Below are 27,653 nucleotides of genomic sequence, written 5' to 3' on the forward strand. Positions count from 1 at the left end.
GCTGTGGCCGCAAGGTAGTTGGTGCCTGTCGTGGCAGTAATCCTAGAACCCGTTGGTGGACACCGGCGGTGAGGGATGCCGTCAAGCTGAAGAAGGAGTCCTATCGGGTTCTTTTGGCTCATAGGACTCCTGAGGCAGCGGACAGGTACCGACAGGCCAAGCGGTGTGCGGCTTCGGCGGTCACGGAGGCAAAAACTCGGACATGGGAGGAGTTCGGGGAAGCCATGGAAAACGACTTCCGGACGGCTTCGAAGCGATTCTGGACCACCATCCGCCGCCTCAGGAAGGGGAAGCAGTGCACTATCAACACCGTGTACGGTGAGGATGGTGTTCTGCTGACCTCGACTGCGGATGTTGTGGATCGGTGGAGGGAATACTTCGAAGACCTCATCAATCCCACAAACACGTCTTCCTATGAGGAAGCAGTGCCTGGGGAATCTGTGGTGGGCTCTCCTATTTCTGGGGCTGAGGTTGCTGAGGTAGTTAAAAAGCTCCTCGGTGGCAAGGCCCCGAGGGGTGGATGAGATCCGCCCGGAGCTCCTTAAGGCTCTGGATGCTGTGGGGCTGTCTTGGTTGACAAGACTCTGCAGCATCGCGTGGACATCGGGGGCGGTACCTCTGGATTGGCAGACCGGGGTGGTGGTTCCTCTCTTTAAGAAGGGGAACCGGAGGGTGTGTTCTAACTATCGTGGGATCACACTCCTCAGCCTTCCCGGTAAGGTCTATTCAGGTGTGCTGGAGAGGAGGCTACGCCGGATAGTCGAACCTCGGATTCAGGAGGAACAGTGTGGTTTTTGTCCTGGTCGTGGAACTGTGGACCAGCTCTATACTCTCGGCAGGGTCCTTGAGGGTGCATGGGAGTTTGCCCAACCAGTCTACATGTGTTTTGTGGACTTGGAGAAGGCATTCGACCGTGTCCCTCGGGAAGTCCTGTGGGGGGTGCTCAGAGAGTATGGGGTATCGGACTGTCTGATTGTGGCGGTCCGCTCCCTGTATGATCAGTGCCAGAGTTTGGTCCGCATTGCCGGCAGTAAGTCGGACACGTTTCCAGTGAGGGTTGGACTCCGCCAAGGCTGCCCTTTGTCACCGATTCTGTTCATAACTTTTATGGACAGAATTTCTAGGCGCAGTCAAGGCGTTGAGGGGATCTGGTTTGGTGGCTGCAGGATTAAGTCTCTGCTTTTTGCAGATGATGTGGTCCTGATGGCTTCATCTGGCCAGGATCTTCAGCTCTCGCTGGATCGGTTCGCAGCTGAGTGTGAAGCGACTGGGATGAGAATCAGCACCTCCAAATCCGAATCCATGGTTCTCGTCTGGAAAAGGGTGGAGTGCCATCTCCGGGTTGCGGAGGAGACCCTGCCCCAAGTGGAGGAGTTCAAGTACCTCGGAGTCTTGTTCACGAGTGAGGGAAGAGTGGATCGTGAGATCGACAGGCGGATCGGTGCGGCGTCTTCAGTAATGCGGACGCTGTATCGATCCGTTGTGGTGAAGAAGGAGCTGAGCCGGAAGGCAAAGCTGTCAATTTACCGGTCGATCTACATTCCCATCCTCACCTATGGTCACAAGCTTTGGGTTATGACCGAAAGGACAAGATCACGGGTACAAGCGGCCGAAATGAGTTTCCTCCGCCGGGTGGCGGGGCTCTCCCTTAGAGATAGGGTGAGAAGCTCTGCCATCCGGGGGGAGCTCAAAGTAAAGCCGCTGCTCCTCCACATCGAGAGGAGCCAGATGAGGTGGTTCGGGCATCTGGTCAGGATGCCACCCGAACGCCTCCCTAGGGAGGTGTTTAGGGCACGTCCGACCGGTAGGAGGCCACGGGGAAGACCCAGGACACATTGGGAAGACTATGTCTCCCGGCTGGCCTGGGAACGCCTCGGGATCCCCCGGCAGGAGCTGGACGAAGTGGCTGGGGAGAGGGAAGTCTGGGCTTCCCTGCTTAAGCTGCTGCCCCCGCGACCCGACCTCGGATAAGCGGAAGAAGATGGATGGATGGATGGCTAATATAGACACTTACATCATGTGTTGTCTTCATTATAACACTTATATAAGACTTTTAAAGTCATTTTGATAGTAGGCTAAATAGACACTCACATTATGTGTTGTCTTCATTATAACACTTATATAAGACTTTTAAAGTCATTTTGATAGTAGGCTAACATAGACACTTATATCATGTGTTGTCTTCATTATAACACTTATATAAGACTTTTAAAGTCATTTTGATAGTAGGCTAACATAGCTAATATAGACACTTACAGCATGTGTTGTCTTCATTATAACACTCATATATTACTTTTAAAGTCATTTTGATAGTAGGCTGTTATAGCTAATATAGACACTTACATCATGCGTTGCCTTCACTACAAGACTTATATAAGGCTTTTAATTTTTTTGCAGCTCCAGACAAATTAGTTATTTGTATTTTTGGTCCAATATGGCTCTTTTGGCACATTTTGGGTTGCCGACCCCTGTGCTAACTCAATGTTGGGTGATTGTAAATAATGTCAACGAGATTAATCCATAATAAAATTCCCTTCAAGAAAAGTTAGTTTTTAATAGAAAAAAAAAGCCTTTTACCCCAAAAATGCGTTACTCGTTGAAAAACAACCCAAAAATGGGTCATCATTTTGAAAACCCCAGAAATTGAGTTAAAATAATACCCAAGGCATGGGTAACTTACACGGGCACCATTAATGCTGAAAGGTACATACAGCTTTTGGAGCAACATATGTTGCCATCCAAGCAACGTCTTTTTCATGGACGCCCCTGCTTATGTCGGCAAGACAATGCCAAGCCACATTCTGCACTTATTACAACAGCGTGGCTTGTTTTTTTTTTGTATTTTTGGTCCATTATGGCTCTTTCAACGTTTTGGGTTGCCGACCCCTGTGCTAACTCAATGTTGGGTGATTGTAAATAATGTCAACGAGATTAATCCATACTAAAATTCCCTTAAAAAAAAAAAAGTTAGTTTTTAATAGAAAAAAAGCCTTCTACTTCAAAAGTGCGTTACTCGTTGAAAAACAACCCAAAAATGGGTCACAATTTTGGAAAAAACAGAAATTGAGTTAAAATAATACCCTCATAACTCAAAAAATGGATTGCTATTTGTTAGAATAATTGTTTCTAAGTTATCACAAAAACTTTGTGTGACATTTGAGTGCCCGGCGAGAAGCAAAAGCTGTCTTTGAAACCTACCAAGAAGAAGGCTTGTAAAACTCCACAAGCAAGGTGAAGGTGTTCATGTTTCCTTTCATGTATGGTAATCAACAGGAGGATGTTGTTTTGACCCAGGGACTACAAAGCGGAGAGAAGGCAGGATCTGCCCAATTTCTAGACGACCTCTTTTTGAACCTCTTTTTTGAACTCGTTTACGACCTTTTCTGTGAAGTGTTTACGACCTGTTCTTTTGAACTGTTCTGTAACCAAAGGCAACGCTGTTTACGACCCACTTCCCTCTGGAAGCAGCTGTGGTCATGTGGTCGGAGGAAGTCAAATAAAGAAGGAGGAGTACAATCTTTCGCCAGAGCGTGCTGGAGATTGTACAAGAGTACCGTGTCCCGGCGTCTCTCCTCAATTGAGTCCCAAATTGAATTCTGTCTCTGTTTGATTCTTTGCTTCTTGTCTTGTTTAATAGATGTCATCAGTGTTTGAACCTGACACTATTCATAAAAATAACTCCAAAATTTAACCCAACACTAGCAACTCATTAATTGGGTTATCAAAAATAACCCACTATTTTTTTTTTTAGTGTGTGGCCATATAAAATGATGTGACGGGCCTAGAGTTTGACGCCTGTGCTCTAGAGACTTCTTTTTCCGAAACATGTGCTGGGAATTTGGTGAAAATGGAAAAAAAAAAAGCATCCGATTTGACTTTGCACATTCCGGGCTGAGCAACAGCGGCACCTTGTGGCGAGATGTTGCACTACGGCGTGAGACCCGATAACCCGTTTAACAAGTCACTTCGCAGGGACGACAGGAACCAACAAGGACTGTTCAAATGCTGGCTGCTGGTGATGGAAAAGCGTGGAGAAGACTTCAAATACCTGTGGAGGCGACAACACTGACAGCGCTCGTTCGGGAGGCCTGGAGCGTCCCGTAGAGGTAGGCTACATAGTCGGAGCCGGGCCGGAGCCCGTAGACCCGCTGCGACGTGGCGTCGCGGGACAGGTTGTACTCCTGGGGCCGCGTCAGCCAACCCGAGTCAATAATCTCCAGCACAAAACCGTCAAAGTGTCCCCGGGGTTCGTCCCAGGCTACCAAAAAGCTCTCCGAGGTCACGTTGGACACGTAAAGATGGCCGAGCGCCGGCTGATACGCTGGTGGTGGTGGGGGGGGGGGGGGAGAAACCATCGTTAGACGCTTGGATCAGGCGTGCGCATGCACCGGTTTTAGGATCCAGCTCGGATTGTTGCAAGCTTAGAGGAAAGTCTCTTTCAGGCATCCGTCATACCTGGTTCACACCAACGGCGCTTTCCGCGCTTTCAAGCGGCAAGCAAAGCTCCGTAATTTTTGTCAATTTTTCCACGAATATCCCGATCTCTGAAGTAATGTTATGCTTTGATACGCTCTGATACGCTCTGATACGAACTAGTTGCCGCTTTCTTACCGTTCCTCACGCTTTGATCCCTCTTTGATACGCTTTAAATCACGTTTTGATAAGTTTTATTCCGCTTTATTGAACTTTATCACGCTTTGATGCGATCCTGACCCTTTAAATCAGGCTCTGACACGATTATCAAGCTCTGTTGTGCATTGTTACAACAAAAATAAGAAAAAAATGTGAAAAACTCAGTATACTGTTTTTCCACCCATTTTTTACATTCATTTATTTTCTCAATTTCTCTTTTTTTTCCGTTATATTATGTTTTATATCTTCATTTCTTTTATTTTTGTCATCTTAATAAATATCTATCTTTCATGCTAGTTGAAAATAATAAAAGGCATTTGTTTTATCCACCCATTTTTTATATTCATTTATTTTTTCAATTTCTCTTTTTTTCTCTCGTTATATTATGTTTTATATCTTCATTTCTTTTATTTTTGTCATCTTAATAAATATCTATCTTTCATGCTAGTTGAAAATAATAAAAGGCATTTGTTTTATCCACCCATTTTTTATATTCATTTATTTTTTCAATTTCTCTTTTTTTCCCCCGTTATATTATGTTTTATATCTTCATATTTTTTATTTTTGTCATCTTAATAAATATCTATCTTTCATGCTAGTTGAAAATAATAAAAGGCATTTGTTTTATCCACCCATTTTTTATATTCATTTATTTTTTCAATTTCTCTTTTTTTTCTCGTTATATTATGTTTTATATCTTCATTTCTTTTATTTTTGTCATCTTAATAAATATCTATCTTTCATGCTAGTTGAAAATAATAAAAGGCATTTGTTTTATCCACCCATTTTTTATATTCATTTATTTTTTCAATTTCTCTTTTTTTTCTCGTTATATTATGTTTTATATCTTCATTTCTTTTATTTTTGTCATCTTAATAAATATCTATCTTTCATGCTAGTTGAAAATAATAAAAGGCATTTGTTTTATCCACCCATTTTTTATATTCATTTATTTTTTCAATTTCTCTTTTTTTCCCCCGTTATATTATGTTTTATATCTTCATTTCTTTTATTTTTGTCATCTTAATAAATATCTATCTTTCATGCTAGTTGAAAATAATAAAAGGCATTTGTTTTATCCACCCATTTTTTATATTCATTTATTTTTTCAATTTCTCTTTTTTTTCTCGTTATATTATGTTTTATATCTTCATTTCTTTTATTTTTGTCATCTTAATAAATATCTATCTTTCATGCTAGTTGAAAATAATAAAAGGCATTTGTTTTATCCACCCATTTTTTATATTCATTTATTTTTTCAATTTCTCTTTTTTTCTCTCGTTATATTATGTTTTATATCTTCATTTCTTTTATTTTTGTCATCTTAATAAATATCTATCTTTCATGCTAGTTGAAAATAATAAAAGGCATTTGTTTTATCCACCCATTTTTTATATTCATTTATTTTTTCAATTCCTCTTTTTTTTCCGTTATATTATGTTTTATATCTTCATTTCTTTTATTTTTGTCATCTTAATAAATATCTATCTTTCATGCTAGTTGAAAATAATAAAAGGCATTTGTTTTATCCACCCATTTTTTATATTCATTTATTTTTTCAATTTATCTTTTTTTCTCTCGTTATATTATGTTTTATATCTTCATTTCTTTTATTTTTGTCATCTTAATAAATATCTATCTTTCATGCTAGTTGAAAATAATAAAAGGCATTTGTTTTATCCACCCATTTTTTATATTCATTTATTTTTTCAATTTCTCTTTTTTTCTCTCGTTATATTATGTTTTATATCTTCATTTCTTTTATTTTTGTCATCTTAATAAATATCTATCTTTCATGCTAGTTGAAAATAATAAAAGGCATTTGTTTTATCCACCCATTTTTTATATTCATTTATTTTTTCAATTTCTCTTTTTTTTCTCGTTATATTATGTTTTATATCTTCATTTCTCTATCTTTCATTTCTTATGCTAGTTGAAAATAACACTTTTCATTTCTTTTAAACGTAACATATTCTCTTTATTATTAACATTTTCATACAGAAAAATTATAGACAGTAATGTCTAACTGCAACATTAAACAGCAATATAAAAAAGTATAAAAAAGGCAATGATGCAAACGAGAATGAATTTGTAATCCTGTGTTGGTTTTACATAAAAGTTTCAATGTCACTAGTCAATATCACAGTCACTTCCTATTTGTAGGGGTCCGCGCTTTGAACCAAGATCTGTTAAGCTTTCCTACGCTTTTAGTCAAGTTTTGCTGAGCTTTGTCATGCTTTGATACGCTCTCTGCGCTTTATTCCATTCTTGACAGAGCGCAGAATTTTTTAAAACCGTTTAAAAAAATTTGGCGAACTACAAGCTTTCCCACGATCCATTAGGACCCTCACGCTTTAATCAGGCTTTGTTACGCTGTAACGTCGCTTTGCATGCCGCTTTAAAGCGCCGTTGTTGTGAACCTAGCATCAGTTGGAAGAATGTTAGCATGCACTTTTGTGCCATTTGACCTTGACTCAGAGCCGAGTCGTTTGCCCTTTCGGAGCCTTCAAGACCTCCTGGGGCAAGCGACGCTTCAAGGTGAACGAGGTATGACGTCGTCGTCTTGTTCCTACAGGCACGGTCACTCGTTTGCTTTTGCCATCATCACAAACGCGGGCAGAAGGGGTGGGCGGGGCTTCATGCACTTCAACCAAACGGCTTATTAATATTGGAAACCAAAAACGGTGGAGAGATGGCGGCTTCACAGAGGAGGCTGCCGCCATCGCCGTGCCTTCTCGCAGCTCCGCGACGTTAAGTTTCGTGCATGCGGCGGCAAAAGGTGTGGCGTGAAAGGTGAGAAGAAAGTAAGGAGGGTGAACAACAACAAAGGCGAACTGACGTCGGTCAACGTTTTGTTTTCACGGAGCAAATTGTTCATTTCTGATTGGAGTTTTTTTTTTAGAAATGCAAAGTGAAATTTGTCATATTTTTGTACAAAAACCCAAAACCAGTGAAGTAAATGGTAAATAAAAAGAGAATACAATGATTTGCAAATCCTTTTCAACTTATATCCAATTGAATGGACCGCAAAGACAAGATTTTTAACGTTCAAACTGGTAAACGTTGTTATTTTTTGCAAATGTTAGCTCATTTGGAATTTGATGGCTGCAACATGTTTCAAAAAAGCTGGCACGTGTGGCAAAAAAGACTGAGAAAGTTGAGGAAACGCTCATCAAACACTTACAAACCCCGTTTCCATATGAGTTGGGAAATTGTGTTAGATGTAAATATAAACGGAATACGATGATTTGCAAAGCATTTTCAACCCATATTCAGTTGAATATGCTACAAAGACAACATATTTGATGTTCAAACTGATAAACTTTTTTTTTGTGTGCAAATAATCATTAACTTTAGAATTTGATGCCAGCAACACGTGACAAAGAAGTTGGGAAAGGTGGCAATAAATACTGATAAAGTTGAGGAATGCTCATCAAACACTTATTTGGAACATCCCACAGGTGAACAGGCCATACTTGCCAACCTTGGGACCTCCATATTCGGGAGATGGGGGGTAAACGTGTACATTGTAGCGTCCCATAAGAGTTAGTGCTGCAAGGGGTTCCGGGTATTTGTTCTGTTGTGTTCATGTTGTGTTACGGTGCGGATGTTCTCCCGAAATGTGTTTGTCATTCTTGTTTGGTGTGGGTTCACAGTGTGGCGCATATTTGTAACAGTGTTAAAGTTGTTTATACCTCCACCCTCAGTGTGACCTGTATGGCTGTTGACGAAGTATGCGTTGCAGTCACTTGTGTGTGTGTATAAGCCGCATATATTATGTGACGCTGATTGTATGGTGGAAAAGCGGACGCTAAAGGCAGTGCCTTTAAGGCACGCCCCCTATATTGTTGTCCGGGTGGAAATCGGGAGAAATTCGGGAGATTTTTGGGAGGGGCACTGAAATTCGGGAGTCTCCCGGGAAAATCGGGAGGGTTGGCAAGTATGGAACAGGCTAATTGGGAACAGGTGGGTGCCATGATTGGGTATAAAAGTCATTCACAAACAAGGACGGGGCGAGGGTCACCACTTTGTCAACAAATGCGTTTAGGAACAACATTTCTCAACCAGCTACTGCAAGGAATTTAGGGATTTCACCATCTACACTCCGTAATATCATCAAAAGGTTCAGAGAATCGGGAGAAATCACTGCATGTAAGCGGCAATGCCGAAAACCAACATTGAATGCCCAGACCTTGGATCCCCTCAGGCGGTACTGCATCAAAAAGCGACATCAGTGCGTAAAGGACATCACCACATGGGCTCAGGAACACTTCAGAAAACCACTGTCAGTAACTACAGTTGGTCGCTACATCTGTAAGTGCGAGTTAAAACTCTACTATGCAACGCCAAAGCCGTTTATCAACAACACCCAGAAACGCTTCGTTGGGCCCTGAGCTCGTCTAAGATGGACTGATGCCAAGTGGAAAAGAGCTCTCATTTCAAATGGTTTTTGGAAACTGTGGACCAAAGAGGAAAAGAACCATCCGGATTGTTCTAGGCGCAAAGTGTAAAAGCCAGCATGTGTGATGGTATGGGGGTGTATTAGTGCCCAAGACATGGGTAACTTACACATCTGTGAAGGTTTTGGAGCAACGTTATCATGGACGCCCCTGCTTATTTCGGCAAGACGATGCCAAGCCACGTGTTACAACAGCGTGGCTTCGTAGTAAAAGAGTGCGGGTACTAGACTGGCCTGCCTGTAGTCCAGACCTGTCTCCCATTGAAAATGTGTGAAGGCTAAAATATGAGAAGGGAGGCTGTTGAACAACTTAAGCTGTACATCAAGCAAGAATGGGAAAGAATTCCACTTCAAAAATGTGTCTCCTCAGTTCCCAAACCTTTACTGAGTGTTGTTAAAAGGAAAGGCCATGTAACACAGTGGTAAAAATGCCTTTTTTGCAATGTGTTGCTGTCATTAAATTCTAAGTTAATGATTATTTGCAACAACAACAAAAAAGAAGTTTCTCAGTGTGAACATGAAATATCTTGTCTTTGCAGTCTATTCAATTGAATATAAGTTGAAAAGGATTAGCAAATCATTGTATTCTCTTTTTATTTACCATTTACACAACGTGACAACTTCACTGCTTTTGGGGTTTGTACAATAGTCATTTGTTTCTTTAATCAGCCTAAAATGGCAACAAAAAAAAACATGCTTTATCAGTATCGTGCAGCGTCATGCTTCATGGAAAAGCTGTGCACTGCAGAACGTGCCGACTTTTGGATTAAAACCGGCACACATTGTTTTGATCATTGTTGTGTTGTAGGTTGAAGTGTTATATTTTGTGCTCCTTTCTTGCTAAATAATTAGAATGTATTATTATTATTATTTGAGTTAATCTCATTTTCATTATCAAATGGTTAAAGTGGGTCTAAAAAATGTTTACAGGGGCTGCAGTATCCACTTTTGGCCGCCAGATGGCAGTGGAATGTTGAACATCTGAAAATGTGTTTTTGTGGCAATTGCAACTTTAACCGCAGCGTCCGTTGCTGTGACGCTTTCCATCATTTTCAGCAAACTGCATAGCAAAAATAATTAACCTTCCCTCTTGAAATTATGGCCACATGAATCCCTTCCCTACTGTATATATTTTTTTATTTTTTGTGTTGCCTTGAATGTTTTAAGGATGCAATGTGATGCGGAGGTGTACTTGTAACAATTTGACAGACAAACGCTCCTATTTACAATCGTGGTGATGACAGAAAATAATTGAGAAGCACTGACATAAACTAATGCAATCTATAATGTTTTGCATCTGTCCACCAGGTGGCGCTACTTTATATTGTCTATCCTTCACAATAGACAAAAATACCGATGTTCTTCTTTTTTTTTATGCATTCTAAATCGTAAATAAAGGCTAGCAAAAGTCAGCTAACAACGGAGCCAATGGGAATTGCTCTATTTCCGCCACCTCCATCTAGGTTGTAAGTGCACATGTCAAGTAGTGACATTCGTAATAAAATTTTATATTTACATATTTTACTCATTTTATTAATTTGAGAGACGCATCACAATGTTAATTTTTCACCACTAATCATGGCAGACTTCATGAGAGACAACAAAGACTACTTTTGGAATATTTTTGAACCTGAGTATAAGGAGGACGATCTACACCAGGGGTGTCAAACTCATTTTAGATCGGGGGCCACATGGAGAAAAATCTACTCCCAAGTGGGCCGGACTGGTAAAATCACGGCACGATAACTTAAAAAAATAAATAAAGACAACTTCAGATTGTTTTCTTTGTCTAAAAATAGAACAAGCACATTCTGAAATTGTACAAATAATATTTATGTTGGATTTTTTTTTTTTTTACAATTACCTGTTGCGGTTAATAGTATATATACTTTATTTGTCGTTATTTATATTTTCTGAATAAATTATGTGATAATGTTCATCAGTTGGTGTTAATTTTCAATCTATCAAGATAAACATTTTATCAAAATCAAATTACAGTATGTTATTTATGTAGTTTGATCATTTTCCTCCACTGATGTACTAACATTATTTGGTTTATTTTGTACATATGTAGCATCATCTACAAAGATACTAATAATTGCTATTGCGACATCCAGTGGACACATTTAGAACAGCAGTTTCTTTCATTCAAAAATTTCAGGTTAATTTTTATACTTAGCAAACTCATCCCGCGGGCCGGATAAAACCTGTTTGCGGGCCTGATCCGGCCCTCGGGCCGTACGTCTGACACCCCTGATCTACACGTTTTAGAAGCTGTGTGCTAAACCGATGCAGCTTTAGTGAAAAACTAAGTGCCAAACAAGATATACAAATCCCGAGCATAATAACACAATCACCTCCTGTACAATGTCTGCTCTCACTGGGATGTCGACTGGTGGGATGTTTATATCTTCCCGTTTAGATGAAGAATCAATCATAATCCAGGAGGAGCAAACGAGCGTCTTTTCGTGTCTTTCTCGCCATCTCCGGGTCTAAATTGGACGTCAAAGATGACCAACTTCTCGATTTATTTATCATCCCGAATTAACTTTCACCAACTCCGACTCAGAGGCGATGCAGCAGCTTACCGCACCAATGTGACAATGTTAGCTCTCCGTGATCACAAGTCCCGGCTTTAGCTTCCAATACCAATATTGTTGATACTCGGTTAATATTCAGGTGAGGAGATGGAAATAGGAGTATTATTGGCGGCTTTTGGATGTTTTTAGGTGTACTTCAATTAGCCGCATTGTTAGCCGCCTCGTACTTGCCGTATTTATTGACTTAAAATGCATTAAAAAAATTAAAAAATATGTGTACTTGGCTTGCATAAGGGTTTCGAATGATTCCAAAAAAGTGCAGTTCCCCTTTAAACAAGTGTTGAAAAGAGCTTTAAAAAGCGAGAAAAAAAAAGCATAACACTCCGACGTTTACTCAACTGAAATTCGCGGGTTTTTTTGGGGGGGGAATCGTAGGTTCCACTGTAACAGTTACCTTATCAAACAGAGGCTAAGTAGTGTTAGCATGCTAATAAGCTACACACTTGTGTTGGTTTGCGTGCCAAAGCTCATTTGTGTTCAATCAGGGATGTCCAAACTTTTTCCAGCCAGGGGCCACTTTAAAGGATGCGGGGGGCCACTTTGATATATTAAATATACTAAAACCTATACAAGTCAATCAAAATATACTAAGCTATCTGAACACAACATGGCATATTCTACGTAATTATGCCCTAAATTAAGCATTTTCAAGCATAAAAATGGCTAAAGGAACTAAAACTTAGAATATCAATACTACATAGTATCGACCTAAACAATCAGTATCGTGGCCACTCATTGGCTTAACCTTAGGCAGCGTTACAAAATTAGCATGCTAACTTTGTTAGCCAATTTTGCAGCTGAACGCCTCAGAGTCATACAACTCGGTACTTGACTCATGCTAACTACTGTATTAGCACGCTAACTTTGTTAGCCAATTTTGCAGCTGAACGCCTCAGAGTCATACAACTTGGTACTTGACGCATGCTAACTACCGTATTAGCATGCTAACTTTGTTAGCCAATTTTGCAGCTGAACGCCTCAGTCATACAACTTGGTACTTGACGCATGCTAACTACTATATTAGCATGCTAACTTTGTTGGCCAATTTTACAGTTGAACGCCTCAGTCATACAACTTGGTACTTCAAGCATGCTAACTACTGTATTAGCATGCTAACTTTGTTAGCCAATTTTGAAGCTGAACACCTCAGAGTCATACAACTTGGTACTTGACGCATGCTAACTACTGTGTTAGCATGCTAACTTTGTTAGCCAATTTTGCAGCTGAACGCCTCAGTCATACAACTTGGTACTTGACGCATGCTAACTACTGTATTAGCATGCTAACTTTGTTGGTCACTTTTGCAGCTGAACGCCTCAGAGTCATACAACTTGGTACTTCACGCATGCTAACTACTATATTAGCATGCTAACTTTGTTGGCCAATTTTGCAGCTGAACGCCTCAGAGTCATACAACTTGGTACTTGACGCATGCTAACTACTATATTAGCATGCTAACTTTGTTGGCCAATTTTGCAGCTGAACACCTCAGAGTCATACAACTTGGTACTTGACGCATGCTAACTACTATATTAGCATGCTAACTTTGTTGGCCAATTTTGCAGCTGAACGCCTCAGAGTCATACAACTTGGTACTTGACGCATGCTAACTACTATATTAGCATGCTAACTTTGTTGGCCACTTTTGCAGCTGAACGCCTCAGAGTCATACAACTTGGTACTTCACGCATGCTAACTACTGTATTAGCATGCTAATACAGTTTTTTAGCTAGTTTTGCATGCATATGCTTCATAGTCACATACCCTATTTTCCGGACCATAAAACGCTATTTAAGCGTTTTTTAAGCCGCACCCACTAAATTTTAGAAAAGAAAAAAAACATTTCCATTTATTAGCCGCACCGGACTATAAGCCGCAGATATATACATTGCGAAATTAGTTATTTACACAGAAATGTTTATTTACATACCTTAATTGTTTCCAAACGGTGCCTGTAACAGGGCAGTAAAACGGCAGATCAAACAAAACAGAAGTCATGGTCATGGACCCACTAGCTGCGGAAGCTAGCTCTCCAATCAGCTAAACAGACTCAAAAACTCCACGGTGACGTTTTGGTGGATTTACTGACGAATTTGTGAAACTGAAACAATACAAAAAGAATGCCATTGTAAGTTAATACTAACACAGACACTTGTTTAGTAAGTAACAATGTTTTAGTTACATTGTAAAACTTACAAACGTAGCTCGGAGTGATGAATGAAGAATTCATACGGTATGGACGATTAGAAGACGAAATGGCACTTCTACTTCCGGTTCAAAGCTTTGCACAGCAGGAATTCACATTCACAAGCAGCACCTGCAGTGATCGAATGCATCCAAAAGATGGCACCGTAGCACAAACAAAAGCACACCATTTAAGTGTGTTTAATGAAAACTATTCTATTTAGTTACACAAATGAGTTATAAAATGTAACTAAACAGTGGTATGAGAATGTGTGGTTTGTGTTTGATAGTTTTGTTGTTTGAGGCATCCATCTCATAAGACTTTCTGCCATTTTGGCGGTAAGCTAGCCGGAGAATTGCATCTGTAGTCTACATATTTCATTCCTAATAATTCTATTGAGATACACACGTGAGTTATAAAAAATGACTTAACAATGGTGTATACAAGGATTTGTTGTTTGTGTTTAATAGTTTTATTTTTAGAGACTTTCTGCTAGCTTGCTAACTAGCCAGAGAACTGCATCTGTAGTTTACATAATTATTTCCTAATAATTCTATTTCGTTACACAATCGAGTTATAAAACGTAACTTAAACAATGGTATAAGAATTTGTGGTTTGCGTTTGATAGTTTTGTTGTTAGAGGCATCCATCTCATAAGACTTTCTACCATTTTGGCGGTAAGCTAGCCTGCTAGCTAGCCGGAGAACTGCATCTGTAGTCTACATATTTAATTTCTAACATTTCTATTTAGTAACACAAATGAGTTATAGAACGTAATTTAACAGTAGTATGAACTTTTTTTCTTTTTTTTTTGATAGTTTTGTTGTTAGAGGCAGCTATCTCATAATAGTTTCTGCCAGCTTTCTAGCATATTGTAGTTGTATGTTTGTCTAATCCAAGAAGTGTTCATTTTGTTTTTAGAATGATACTCAACAAGCTGCAGTAGTTTTAGTTTAGTTTTGTTGTTAGAGGCATCCATCTCGTGAGACTTTCTGCCCCTTTCGGCGGTAAGCTAGCCTGCTAGCTAGCCGGAGAACTGCATCTGTAGTCTACATATTTAATTCCTAATAATTCTATTTAGCTACACAAATGAGTTATAAAAAGTAACTTAACAACGGTATGAGAATTTGTGGTTTGTGTTTGATAGTTTTGTTGTTAGAGGCATCCATCTCATAAGACTTTCTACCAATTTGGCGTAAGCTAGCTTGCTAGCGAGCCGGAGAACTGCATCTTTAGTCTACATATTTAATTTCTAATATTTCTATTAAGATATACAAATGAGTTATAAAATGACTTAACAATGGTGTATAAAAAGATTTGTTGTTTGTGTTTAATAGTTTTATTTTTAGAGGCATCCATCTCATCAGACTTTCTACCATTTTGGCGGTAAGCTAGCCTGCTAGCTAGCCGGAGAACTGCATCTGTAGTCTACATATTTAATTTCTAACATTTCTATTTAGTAACACAAATGAGTTATAGAACGTAATTTAACAGTAGTATGAAAATTTGTGTTTTTTGTTTGATAGTTTTGTTGTTAGAGGCAGCCATCTCATAAGAGTTTCTGCCAGCTTTCTAGCATATTGTAGTTGTATGTTTGTCTAATCCAAGAAGTGTTCATTTTGTTTTTAGAACGATACTCAACAAGCTGCAGTAGTTTTAGTTTAGTTTTGTTGTTAGAGGCATCCATCTCATAAGACTTTCTGCCATTTTGGCGTAAGCTAGCTTGCTAGCGAGCCGGAGAACTGCATCTTTAGTCTACATATTTAATCCCTAACAATTATATTAAGATACACAAATGAGATACAAAATAATTTAACAATGGTGTATACAAGAATTTGTTGTTTGTGTTTAATAACTTTATTTTTAGAGGCATCCATCTCATTTTGGCGGTAGGGTATCTTGCGAGCTAGCCGGAGAACTGCATCTGTAGTCTACATATTTAATTCCTAATATTTCTATTTAGTTACACAAATGAGTTATAAAAAGTAACTTAACAGTGGTATGAGAATTTGTGGTTTGTGTTTGATAGTTTTGTTGTTAGAGGCATCCATCTCATACGACTTTCTGCCAATTTGGCGTAAGCTAGCTTGCTAGCAAGCTGGAGAACTGCATCTGCAGTCTACATATTTAATTTCTAATATTTCTATTAAGATATACAAATGAGTTATAAAATGACTTAACAATGGTGTATAAAAGATTTGTTGTTTGTGTTTAATAGTTTTATCTTTAGAGGCATCCATCTCGTGAGACTTTCTGCCCCTTTTGGCGTAAGCTAGCTTGCTAGCAAGCCGGAGAACTGCATCTGTAGTATACATATTTAATTCCTAATAATTCTATTTTGTTACACAGATGAGTTATAAAACGTAACTTAACAGTAGTATGAAAATGTGTGTTTTTTGTTTGATAGTTTTGTTGTTAGAGGCAGCCATCTCATAATAGTTTCTGCCAGCTTTCTAGCATATTGTAGTTGTATGTTTGTCTAATCCAAGAAGTGTTCATTTTGTTTTTAGAACGATACTCAACAAGCTGCAGTAGTTTTAGTTTAGTTTTGTTGTTAGAGGCATCCATCTCATAAGACTTTCTGCCATTTTGGCGTAAGCTAGCTTGCTAGCGAGCCGGAGAACTGCATCTTTAGTCTACATATTTAATCTCTAACAATTATATTAAGATACACAAATGAGTTACAAAATAATTTAACAATGGTGTATACAAGAATTTGTTGTTTGTGTTTAATAATTTTATTTTTAGAGGCATCCATCTCATTTTGGCGGTAGGCTATCTTGTGAGCTAGCCGGAGAACTGCATCTGTAGTCTACATATTTAATTCCTAATAATTCTATTTAGTTACACAAATTAGTTATAAAAAGTAACTTAACAGTGGTATGAGAATTTGTGGTTTGTGTTTGATAGTTTTGTTGTTAGAGGCATCCATCTCATACGACTTTCTGCCAATTTGGCGTAAGCTAGCTTGCTAGCAAGCTGGAGAACTGCATCTGTAGTCTACATATTTAATTTCTAATATTTCTATTAAGATATACAAATGAGTTATAAAATGACTTAACAATGGTGTATAAAAAGATTTGTTGTTTGTGTTTAATAGTTTTATTTTTAGAGGCATCCATCTCGTGAGACTTTCTGCCCCTTTTGGCGGTAAGCTAGCTTGCTAGCTAGCCGGAGAACTGCATCTGTAGTCTACATATTTAATTCCTAATAATTCTATTTTGTTACACAAATGAGTTATAAAACGTAACTTAACAGTAGTATGAAAATGTGTGTTTTTTGTTTGATAGTTTTGTTGTTAGAGGCAGCCATCTCATAATAGTTTATGCCAGCTTTCTAGCATATTGTAGTTGTATGTTTGTCTAATCCAAGAAGTGTTAATTTTGTTCTTAGAACGATACTCAACAAGCTGCAGTAGTTTTAGTTTAGTTTTGTTGTTAGAGGCATCCATCTCATAAGACTTTCTGCCATTTTGGCGTAAGCTAGCTTGCTAGCGAGCCGGAGAACTGCATCTTTAGTCTACATATTTAATCCCTAACTATTATATTAAGATACACAAATGAGTTACAAAATAATTTAACAATGGTGTGTACAAGAATTTGTTGTTTGTGTTCAATAATTTTATTTTTAGAGGCATCCATCTCATTTTGGCGGTAGGGTATCTTGCGAGCTAGCCGGAGAACTGCATCTGTAGTCTACATATTTAATTCCTAATAATTCTATTTAGTTACACAAATGAGTTATAAAAAGTAACTTAACAGTGGTGTGAGAATTTGTAGTTTGTGTTTGATAGTTTTGTTGTTAGAGGCATCCATCTCATAAGACTTTCTGCCAATTTGGCGTAAGCTAGCTTGGTAGCAAGCCGGAGAACTGCATCTGTAGTCTACATATTTAATTTCTAATATTTCTATTAAGATATACAAATGAGTTATAAAATGACTTAACAATGGTGTATAAAAAGATTTGTTGTTTGTGTTTAATAGTTTTATTTTTAGAGGCATCCATCTCATCAGACTTTCTGCCCCTTTTGGCGGTAAGCTAGCTTGCTAGCTAGCCGGAGAACGGCATCTGTAGTGTACATATTTAATTCCTAATAATTCTATTTAGTTACACAAATGAGTTATAAAACGTAACTTAACAGTAATATGAAAATTTGTGTTTTTTGTTTGATAGTTTTGTTGTTAGAGGCAGCCATAACATAATAGTTTCTGCCAGCTTTCTAGCATATTGTAGTTGTATGTTTGTCCAATCCAAGAAGTGTTCATTTTGTTCTTAGAACGATACTCAACAAACTGCAGTAGTTTTAGTTTAGTTTTGTTGTTAGAGGCATCCATCTCATAAGACTTTCTGCCATTTTGGCGTAAGCTAGCTTGCTAGCGAGCCGGAGAACTGCATCTTTAGTCTACATATTTAATCCCTAACAATTATATTAAGATACACAAATGAGATACAAAATAATTTAACAATGGTGTATACAAGAATTTGTTGTTTGTGTTTAAGAATTTTATTTTTAGAGGCATCCATCTCATTTTGGCCGTAGGCTATCTTGCGAGCTAGCCGGAGAACTGCATCTGTAGTCTACATATTTAATTCCTAATAATTCTATTTAGTTACACAAATGAGTTATAAAAAGTAACTTAACAGTGGTATGAGAATTTGTGGTTTGTGTTTGATAGTTTTGTTGTTAGAGGCATCCATCTCATAAGACTTTCTGCCAATTTGGCGTAAGCTAGCTTGCTAGCGAGCCGGAGAACTGCATCTGTAGTCTACATATTTAATTCCTAATAATTCTATTTTGTTACACAGATGAGTTATAAAACGTAACTTAACAGTAGTATGAAAATGTGTGTTTTTTGTTTGATAGTTTTGTTGTTAGAGGCAGCCATCTCATAATAGTTTCTGCCAGCTTTCTAGCATATTGTAGTTGTATGTTTGTCTAATCCAAGAAGTGTTCATTTTGTTTTTAGAACGATACTCAACAAGCTGCAGTAGTTTTAGTTTAGTTTTGTTGTTAGAGGCATCCATCTCATAAGACTTTCTGCCATTTTGGCGTAAGCTAGCTTGCTAGCGAGCCGGAGAACTGCATCTTTAGTCTACATATTTAATCCCTAACAATTATATTAAGATACACAAATGAGATACAAAATAATTTAACAATGGTATATACAAGAATTTGTTGTTTGTGTTTAATAATTTTATTTTTAGAGGCATCCATCTCATTTTGGCGGTAGGGTATCTTGCGAGCTAGCCGGAGAACTGCATCTGTAGTCTACATATTTAATTCCTAATAATTCTATTTAGTTACACAAATGAGTTAAAAAAAGTAACTTAACAGTGGTGTGAGAATTTGTAGTTTGTGTTTGATAGTTTTGTTGTTAGAGGCATCCATCTCATAAGACTTTCTGCCAATTTGGCGTAAGCTAGCTTGCTAGCGAGCCGGAGAACTGCATCTGTAGTCTACATATTTAATTTCTAATATTTCTATTAAGATATAAAAATGAGGTATAAAATGACTTAACAATGGTGTATTAAAAGATTTGTTGTTTGTGTTTAATAGTTTTATTTTTAGAGGCATCCATCTCGTGAGCCTTTCTTCCCCTTTCGGCGGTAAGCTAGCTTGCTAGCTAGCCGGAGAACTGCATCTGTAGTCTACATATTTAATTCCTAATAATTCTATTTAGTTACACAAATGAGTTATAAAAAGCAACTTAACAACGGTAAGAGAATTTGTGGTTTGTGTTTGATAGTTTTGTTGTTAGAGGCATCCATCTCATAAGACTTTCTGCCAATTTGGCGTAAGCTAGCTTGCTAGCAAGCCGGAGAACTGCATCTGTAGTCTACATATTTAATTCCTAATAATTCTATTTAGTTACACAAATGAGTTATTAAAAGTAACTTAACAGTGGTATGAAAATTTGTGGTTTGTGTTTGATAGTTTTGTTGTTAGAGGCATTCATCTCATAAGAGTTTCTGCCATTTGGCGTACGATAGCTTGCTAACATATTGTAGTTGTTTTTTTGTCTAATCCAACAAGCATTCATTTTGTTTCTAAAATGATACTAAGCAAGCTGCAGGCCGCAAAAGAAGTTAGTGCTGATAAGAAGAAGTACGTTAGTTTTCAAGCGGAAGAGAGGAAGTTGTTAACGCTAACGCTAATTCACACACCTTTGTTGTTGTTCCGGAAAGCGAGCGAGCAAGCAGAGCAGCCGGACGCCGGGTACCTGTGACCGCTTCGGCGTACACGGGCTCCAGGAAGGAGCCCCGGTAGAGCCCGTACAGGCCCACCATGTAGCTGGTGTTGGCGTTCAGGCCCCACAGGCCCAGGCTGAGGGCGCCCCCCGACACGGTGAGGTTCTGGCTCTCCGCCATATTGTCCAGGTTTGTTATCTCTACCACGAAGCTGTCAAAGTCGGCGCCGGCCGAGGGGCTCCACGACGCCGTGAAGCCGTCCCACGTTACGTCGGAAAAGGTGAGCTCGCCCACTGTGGGCTTGGGGGCCTCTGCTGGGTCACAAAATGGCGTCAGTGGTGCCAGAGCACACGGGATTCTTTCTGTAGAATCTTCCTGACCAGCAGGGGGCAGCACACAAAAAAGAAGTCTCCACCTTAAAAGTGACAAAGAAGGTGTCATCTCCAAGTACCTGTTGTGGCGAACGCTTTCAGAGTTAAGGAAGTGATGTTCCCCGCCAACATTCCTCGCAACGTTACTTCATAGCACGTGGAGGGGGTCAAGCCCCCGATTTCCACGCTCCTCTCACTTCCTGTGAGCGTGGTCACATGGTTCGGCGTCGACGGAGCGGCGAGCTCCACCGAGAAGCCCCGGTAAGACTCGTCCGGCACCGACCAGGCCAGGCTAACGCCCGTGGGGGTGACGTTGCGGACCTCGAGGCGCCCCGAGGACGTGGCGTTGTCCGGCGTTTGGACGTCGGGGGAAGACGACGGGGCGAGCACGTCCGGTGTGGCAGCTACTGTGAAGTAAAGAGCGTTAAAGAGTGCCTTCGTGTCGCTGGGCGGAAGCGGAAGAGGACCTGCGAGGAAGCACTGGACAGGTTAGACATTACAAGCAGACTTGAGACTGCGCTTGCTTGTTCAAAGTTAGGCAATTAATATTCTACGTAAAAAGAAATGCCCCAAAAAAGTTAGGCAATGAATAATTTACGTAAAAAGAAAAGCCCCAAAAAATATACACGCAGTTACAACTGATTTCATTGAACAAAGCTATAACTAGACACGTGTTTCCTCCTGTTGATGCAGTTTTTTCCCCCAATGACTTCCACACTTACCTTTTCACAACCCTTTGAAATTGTTGACTTTTCAGGGTCTGAAACACTGTTATTTTTTTGAACAAGAAATGTTTTCAAACATCTCCTTCGAATTGATTTCCTTCTTTCTGTTGCCGGTAAGCTAGCTTGCTAGCTAGCCGGAGAACTGCATCTGTAGTCTACATATTTAATTCCTACTACTTCTATTAAGATGCACAAATGAGTTATAAAAATAATTTAACAGTGGTGTATACAACCATTTGCTGTTTGTGTTTATTAGTTTTATTTTTTAGAGATTTTCTGCCGTTTTGGCGGTAAGCTAGCTTGCTAACTAGCCAGAGAACTGCAGTCTACATATTTAATTCCTAATAATTCTATTTAGTTACACAATACAGTTATAAAAAGTAACTTAACAGTGGTATGAGAATTTGTAGTTTGTGTTTGATAGTTTTGTTGTTAGAGGCATCCATCTCATTTTGGCGGTAGGCTATCTTGCGAGCTAGCCGGAGAACTGCATCTGTAGTCTACATATTTAATTCCTAACAATTCTATTTAGCTATACAAATTAGTTATAAAAATAATTTAACAGTGGTGTATACAAGGTTTAATAGTTTTGTCGTTTGAGGCATCCATCTCATTAGACTTTCTGTCATTTTGGCGGTAAGCTAGCTTGCTAGCTCGTCGGAGAACTGCATCTGTAGTCTACATATTTAATTCCCAACAATTCTATTTAGTTAATCAAATTAGTTATAAAAATAATTTAACAGTGGTGTATACAAGGTTGAATAGTTTTGTCGTTTGAGGCATCCATCTCATTAGACTTTCTGCCATTTTGGCAGTAAGCTAGCTTGCTAACTAGCCAGAGAGCTGCATCTGTAGTAAACATATTTAATTCCAAATAATTGTATTTAGCTACACAAAATAGTTATAAAAAAATAACTTAACAGTGGTATGAGAATTTGTAGTTTGTGGTTGATAGATTTGTTGTTAGAGGAAGAGTTTCTGCCATTTTGGCGTAAGCTATCTTGCTAGCTAGTCGGAGAACTGCATCTGTAGTCTACATATTTAAGTCCTAACAATTCTATTTAGCTACACAAATTAGTTATACAAATAATTTAACAGTGGTGTATACAAGGATTAATAGTTTTGTCATTTGAGGCATCCATCTCATTAGACTTTCTGTCATTTTGGCGGTAAGCTAGCTTGCTAGCTCGTCGGAGAACTGCATCTGTAGTCTACATATTTAATTCCTAACAATTCTATTTAGCTATACAAATTAGTTATAAAAATAATTTAACAGTGGTGTATACAAGGTTTAATAGTTTTGTCGTTTGAGGCATCCATCCCATTAGACTTTCGTCATTTTGGCGGTAAGCTAGCTTGCTAGCTCGTCGGAGAACTGCATCTGTAGTCTACATATTTAATTCCTAACAATTCTATTTAGTTATTCAAATTAGTTATAAAAATAATTTAACAGTGGTGTATACAAGGTTTAATAGTTTTGTCGTTTGAGGCATCCATCTCATTAGACTTTCTGCCATTTTGGCAGTAAGCTAGCTTGCTAACTAGCCGGAGAGCTGCATCTGTAGTAAACATATTTAATTCCAAATAATTGTATTTAGCTACACAAAATAGTTATAAAAAATAACTTAACAGTGGTATGAGAATTTGTAGTTTGTGTTTGATAGATTTGTTGTTAGAGGAAGAGTTTCTGCCATTTTGGCGTAAGCTATCTTGCTAGCTAGTCGGAGAACTGCATCTGTAGTCTACATATTTAAGTCCTAACAATTCTATTTAGCTACACAAATTAGTTATACAAATAATTTAACAGTGGTGTATACAAGGATTAATAGTTTTGTCATTTGAGGCATCCATCTCATTAGACTTTCTGTCATTTTGGCGGTAAGCTAGCTTGCTAGCTCGTCGGAGAACTGCATCTGTAGTCTACATATTTAATTCCTAACAATTCTATTTAGCTATACAAATTAGTTATAAAAATAATTTAACAGTGGTGTATACAAGGTTTAATAGTTTTGTCGTTTGAGGCATCCATCTCATTAGACTTTCTGTCATTTTGGCGGTAAGCTAGCTTGCTAGCTCGTCGGAGAACTGCATCTGTAGTCTACATATTTAATTCCCAACAATTCTATTTAGTTATTCAAATTAGTTATAAAAATAATTTAACAGTGGTGTATACAAGGTTTAATAGTTTTGTCGTTTGAGGCATCCATCTCATTAGACTTTCTGCCATTTTGGCAGTAAGCTAGCTTGCTAACTAGCCGGAGAGCTGCATCTGTAGTAAACATATTTAATTCCAAATAATTGTATTTAGCTACACAAAATAGTTATAAAAAATAACTTAACAATGGTATGAGAATTTGTAGTTTGTGTTTGATAGATTTGTTGTTAGAGGAAGAGTTTCTGCCATTTTGGCGTAAGCTATCTTGCTAGCTAGTCGGAGAACTGCATCTGTAGTCTACATATTTAAGTCCTAACAATTCTATTTAGCTACACAAATTAGTTATACAAATAATTTAACAGTGGTGTATACAAGGTTTAATAGTTTTGTCATTTGAGGCATCGATCTCATTAGACTTTCTGTCATTTTGGCGGTAAGCTAGCTTGCTAGCTCGTCGGAGAACTGCATCTGTAGTCTACATATTTAATTCCTAACAATTCTATTTAGCTATACAAATTAGTTATAAAAATAATTTAACAGTGGTGTATACAAGGTTTAATAGTTTTGTCGTTTGAGGCATCCATCTCATTAGACTTTCTGTCATTTTGGCGGTAAGCTAGCTTGCTAGCTCGTCTGAGAACTGCATCTGTAGTCTACATATTTAATTCCCAACAATTCTATTTAGTTATTCAAATTAGTTATAAAAATAATTTAACAGTGGTGTATACAAGGTTTAATAGTTTTGTCGTTTGAGGCATCCATCTCATTAGACTTTCTGCCATTTTGGCAGTAAGCTAGCTTGCTAACTAGCCGGAGAGCTGCATCTGTAGTAAACATATTTAATTCCAAATAATTGTATTTAGCTACACAAAATAGTTATAAAAAATAACTTAACAGTGGTATGAGAATTTGTAGTTTGTGTTTGATAGATTTGTTGTTAGAGGAAGAGTTTCTGCCATTTTGGCGTAAGCTATCTTGCTAGCTAGTCGGAGAACTGCATCTGTAGTCTACATATTTAAGTCCTAACAATTCTATTTAGCTACACAAATTAGTTATACAAATAATTTAACAGTGGTGTATACAAGGATTAATAGTTTTGTCGTTTGAGGCGTCCATCTCATAAGACTTTCTGCCATTTTGGCGGCAAGCTAGCTTTCTAGAACTACATCTGGAATGTAGACACTTGGTAATTGTGTTACCTCATCAAGCTACATAAGAGTTGTAAAAATAATAGTATTAAAGATGTTTTGTTGTCGTTACTGGCGTCCACCCACCTGTGGATGCGGTCATGGTGACCGGTATGCTCATCTTGTGGCCTCGCTCCGCGGTCAAGGTGATGGTGTAGCTCATGGCGGGCGTCAGGTCGACTAAGACGAAGGCGGTGTCGGCGGGGGGGACCTCGGCCTCCTCCACTCGGCCGTCCCCGGAGACGTACACCAGCCTGTAGCTGCTGACTTTGGCGCGGGGCTTCCGCCAGCGGATGGCGATGGAGGTCTCCGTGGACGCGGTTTGCTCCAAAGCCCTCGGAGGGTCGAGGTCTAGCGTGTAAAAGTAAGAAAAACCTCTTAAAAATCGCTGCTGTATTTGGACAGCTGGCGGCGGCTCGCTCACCCGTCGCGGCGTTTACGGTGGCTGGCAGACTCTCCCGCTCCATCTTCACGCCGGTCACGCCGATCCCGTACTCGGTCCCTGGCTTCAGCCCTAAGGAAACAAGGCCGCCGTTGAAGTCCTCTTTGAGGTCCTCCACGTCGGGTTTGCTTACCGCTGATTGTCGCCGTGGTGAAGTCTCCCGGTCCTCGAGGGAACACTTCCTCGCCGTGAGCGGCCCCTGACAGTGGACTGTATTTCACCCGGTAGCTGTCCACGTTAGCCCGGGTGTTGCGCCAACGTAGCGTGATGCTGTTCTCCGTCTGGGACACCGCCGCTAGCTCCCTGGGGGTGTCCAGCGCTACACAACAAGACCAATTTTTTTTTGTTAGCCAGCAAATATTTAGGAGAGACCTCTTTTTGGTTTGTTTCTGTTAAGATAAGAAAAAGTTAACATTGATTGTCCCAAAAAAATATTTACATTTCGGGCACAGGTGCAGTGGTTTATTAGCATTAGCATTATTAGCATTTTGAAAAACTCAGATTCCACGAGAGACGATGGCCATGTTTTTGTTTCTTAATTAAAGGGGCGGTTTGCAAACATGACACAATGTGTTTTAAGTAAGGCTGTCAAAATTAACGAGCTAATTTTTGGGATTAATTATATACCGTCAATTAAAAAAAAAAAATGTCGACGCTTTTATCCTTGCAGTTTAAAGGCCTACTGAAAGCCACTACTACCGACCACGCAGTCTGATATTTTATATATCAATGATGAAATCTTAACATTGCAACACATGCCAATACGGCCGGGTTAACTTATAAAGTGACATTTTAAAATTCCCGGAAAATATCCGGCTGAAACATCGCGGTATGATGACGTTTGCGCGTGACGAAGTCCGAGTAACGGAAGTTATGGTACCCCGTAGAATCCTATACAAAAAGCTCTGTTTTCATTTCATAATTCCACAGTATTCTGGACATCTTTTGCAATTTTTTTAATGAACAATGAAGGCTGCAAAGAAGACAGTTGTAGGTGGGATCAGTGTATTAGCAGCGGACTACAGCAACACAACCAGGAGGACTTTGTTGGAGCGCTAGCCGCCGACTTCACCTTGACTTCCTACGTCTCTGGGCCGCCAAACGCATCGGGTGAAGTCCTTCGTCCTTCTGCCGATCGCTGGAACGCAGGTGAGCACGGGTGTTGATGAGCAAATGAGGGCTGGCTGGCGTAGGTGGAGAGCTAATGTTTTTAGCATAGCTCTGTGCAGTCCGGTTGCTAAGTTAGCTTCAATGGCGTCGTTAGCACAGCATTGTTAACCTTCGCCAGCCTGGAAAGCATTAACCGTGTATTTACATGTCCACGGTTTAATAGTATTGTTGATTTTCTATCTATACTTCCAGTCAGGGGTTTATTTCTTTTGTTTCTATATGCAGTTAAAGCAAGATGCTATCACGTTAGCTCGTAGCTAAGCATTTCGTCGATGTATTGTCGTGGAGATAAAAGGCACTGAATGTCCATTTCGCGTTCTCGACTCTCATTTTCAAGAGGATATAGTATCCGAGGTGGTTTAAAATACAAATCTGTGATCTACAATAGAAAAAGGAGAGTGTGGAATCCAATGAGCCAGCTTGTACCTAAGTTACGGTCAGAGCGAAAAAAGATACGTCCATCGCTGCCTCTCAAGTCATTCACTGTAACGTTCCTTATCTACGAATCTTTCATCCTCGCTCAAATTAATGGGGTAATCATCATTTTCTCGGTCCGAATCTCTCTCGCTCCATTGTAAACAACGGGGAATTGTGAGGAATACTAGCTCCTGTGACGTCACGCTACTTCCGGTACAGGCAAGGTTTTTTTATCAGCGAGCAAAAGTTGCGAACTTTATCGTCGATTTTCTCTACTAAATCCTTTCAGCAAAAATATGGCAATATCGCGAAATGATCAAGTATGACACATAGAATGGATCTGCTGTTCCCGTTTAAATAAGAAAAAATAATTTCAGTAGGCCTTTAAAACGCTAAAGTCATAGAGAAGTTTCTAAAGCGCAAAAAATATGACTAAGGTGGTGAATGTGTATTTTCATTTGCAAGTTTACTTAAAAAAATATTAATTACTAACTTATATTTTTTAATTTAGCACCACATAATTGTATGTAAATGAATTTTTTATATTTAGTTAGGCTATGCCTAAGGTTTATGTATCAAATAAATAACAGTCTTTGTGACTAACTATTTTTAGAGAGCTTCTGCCATTTTGGCGGTAAGCTAGCTTGCTAGCTAGCCGGAGAACTACATCTATAGTCTACATATTAAATCCCTAATAATTATATTTAGTTACACAAATTAGTTATAAAAAGTAACTTAACAACGGTATGAGAATTTGTGGTTTGTGTTTGATAGTTTTGTTGTTAGAGGCATCCATCTCATAAGAGTTCCTGCCATTTTGGCAGTAAGCTAGCTTGCTAGCTAGCCAGAGAACTGCATCTGTAGTCTACATATTTCATTCTTAATATTTCTATTAAGATACACACATGAGTTATAAAAAAAAAAGACTTAACAATGGTGTATACAAGGATTTGTTGTTTGTGTTTCATAGTTTTATTTTTAGAGACTTTCTGCTATCTTGCTAACTAGCCAGAGAACTGTATCTGTAGTCTACATAATTATTTCCTAATAATTCTATTTCGTTACACAATTGAGTTATAAAACGTAACTTAAACAACGGTATGAGAATTTGTGGTTTGCGT

General features: G+C 38.9%; 1 protein-coding gene across 5 annotated transcripts in view; it reads right to left on the bottom strand.

The window, feature by feature from the left end:
* LOC133656345 (tenascin-like) overlaps nucleotides 1–27,653 on the bottom strand; it is a 140,279-nt gene that overhangs the window by 31,439 nt on the left and 81,187 nt on the right. For 2 of the 5 annotated variants that reach the window (XM_062057394.1, XM_062057395.1), the window contains exons 11-16: nucleotides 25,079–25,264; nucleotides 24,928–25,017; nucleotides 24,591–24,854; nucleotides 20,517–20,843; nucleotides 20,098–20,379; nucleotides 4,049–4,321 (exon numbers count right to left, since the gene is read on the bottom strand). In XM_062057394.1, the coding sequence (XP_061913378.1) occupies nucleotides 4,049–4,321; nucleotides 20,098–20,379; nucleotides 20,517–20,843; nucleotides 24,591–24,854; nucleotides 24,928–25,017; nucleotides 25,079–25,264 (1,422 nt within the window). The remainder of the gene's footprint in view (nucleotides 1–4,048; nucleotides 4,322–20,097; nucleotides 20,380–20,516; nucleotides 20,844–24,590; nucleotides 24,855–24,927; nucleotides 25,018–25,078; nucleotides 25,265–27,653) is intronic. The other 3 variants (XM_062057396.1, XM_062057397.1, XM_062057398.1) reach the window with 3 other exon arrangements.

Source organism: Entelurus aequoreus, linkage group LG08, assembly GCF_033978785.1.
Source record: "Entelurus aequoreus isolate RoL-2023_Sb linkage group LG08, RoL_Eaeq_v1.1, whole genome shotgun sequence".
Taxonomy (NCBI): domain Eukaryota; kingdom Metazoa; phylum Chordata; class Actinopteri; order Syngnathiformes; family Syngnathidae; genus Entelurus; species Entelurus aequoreus.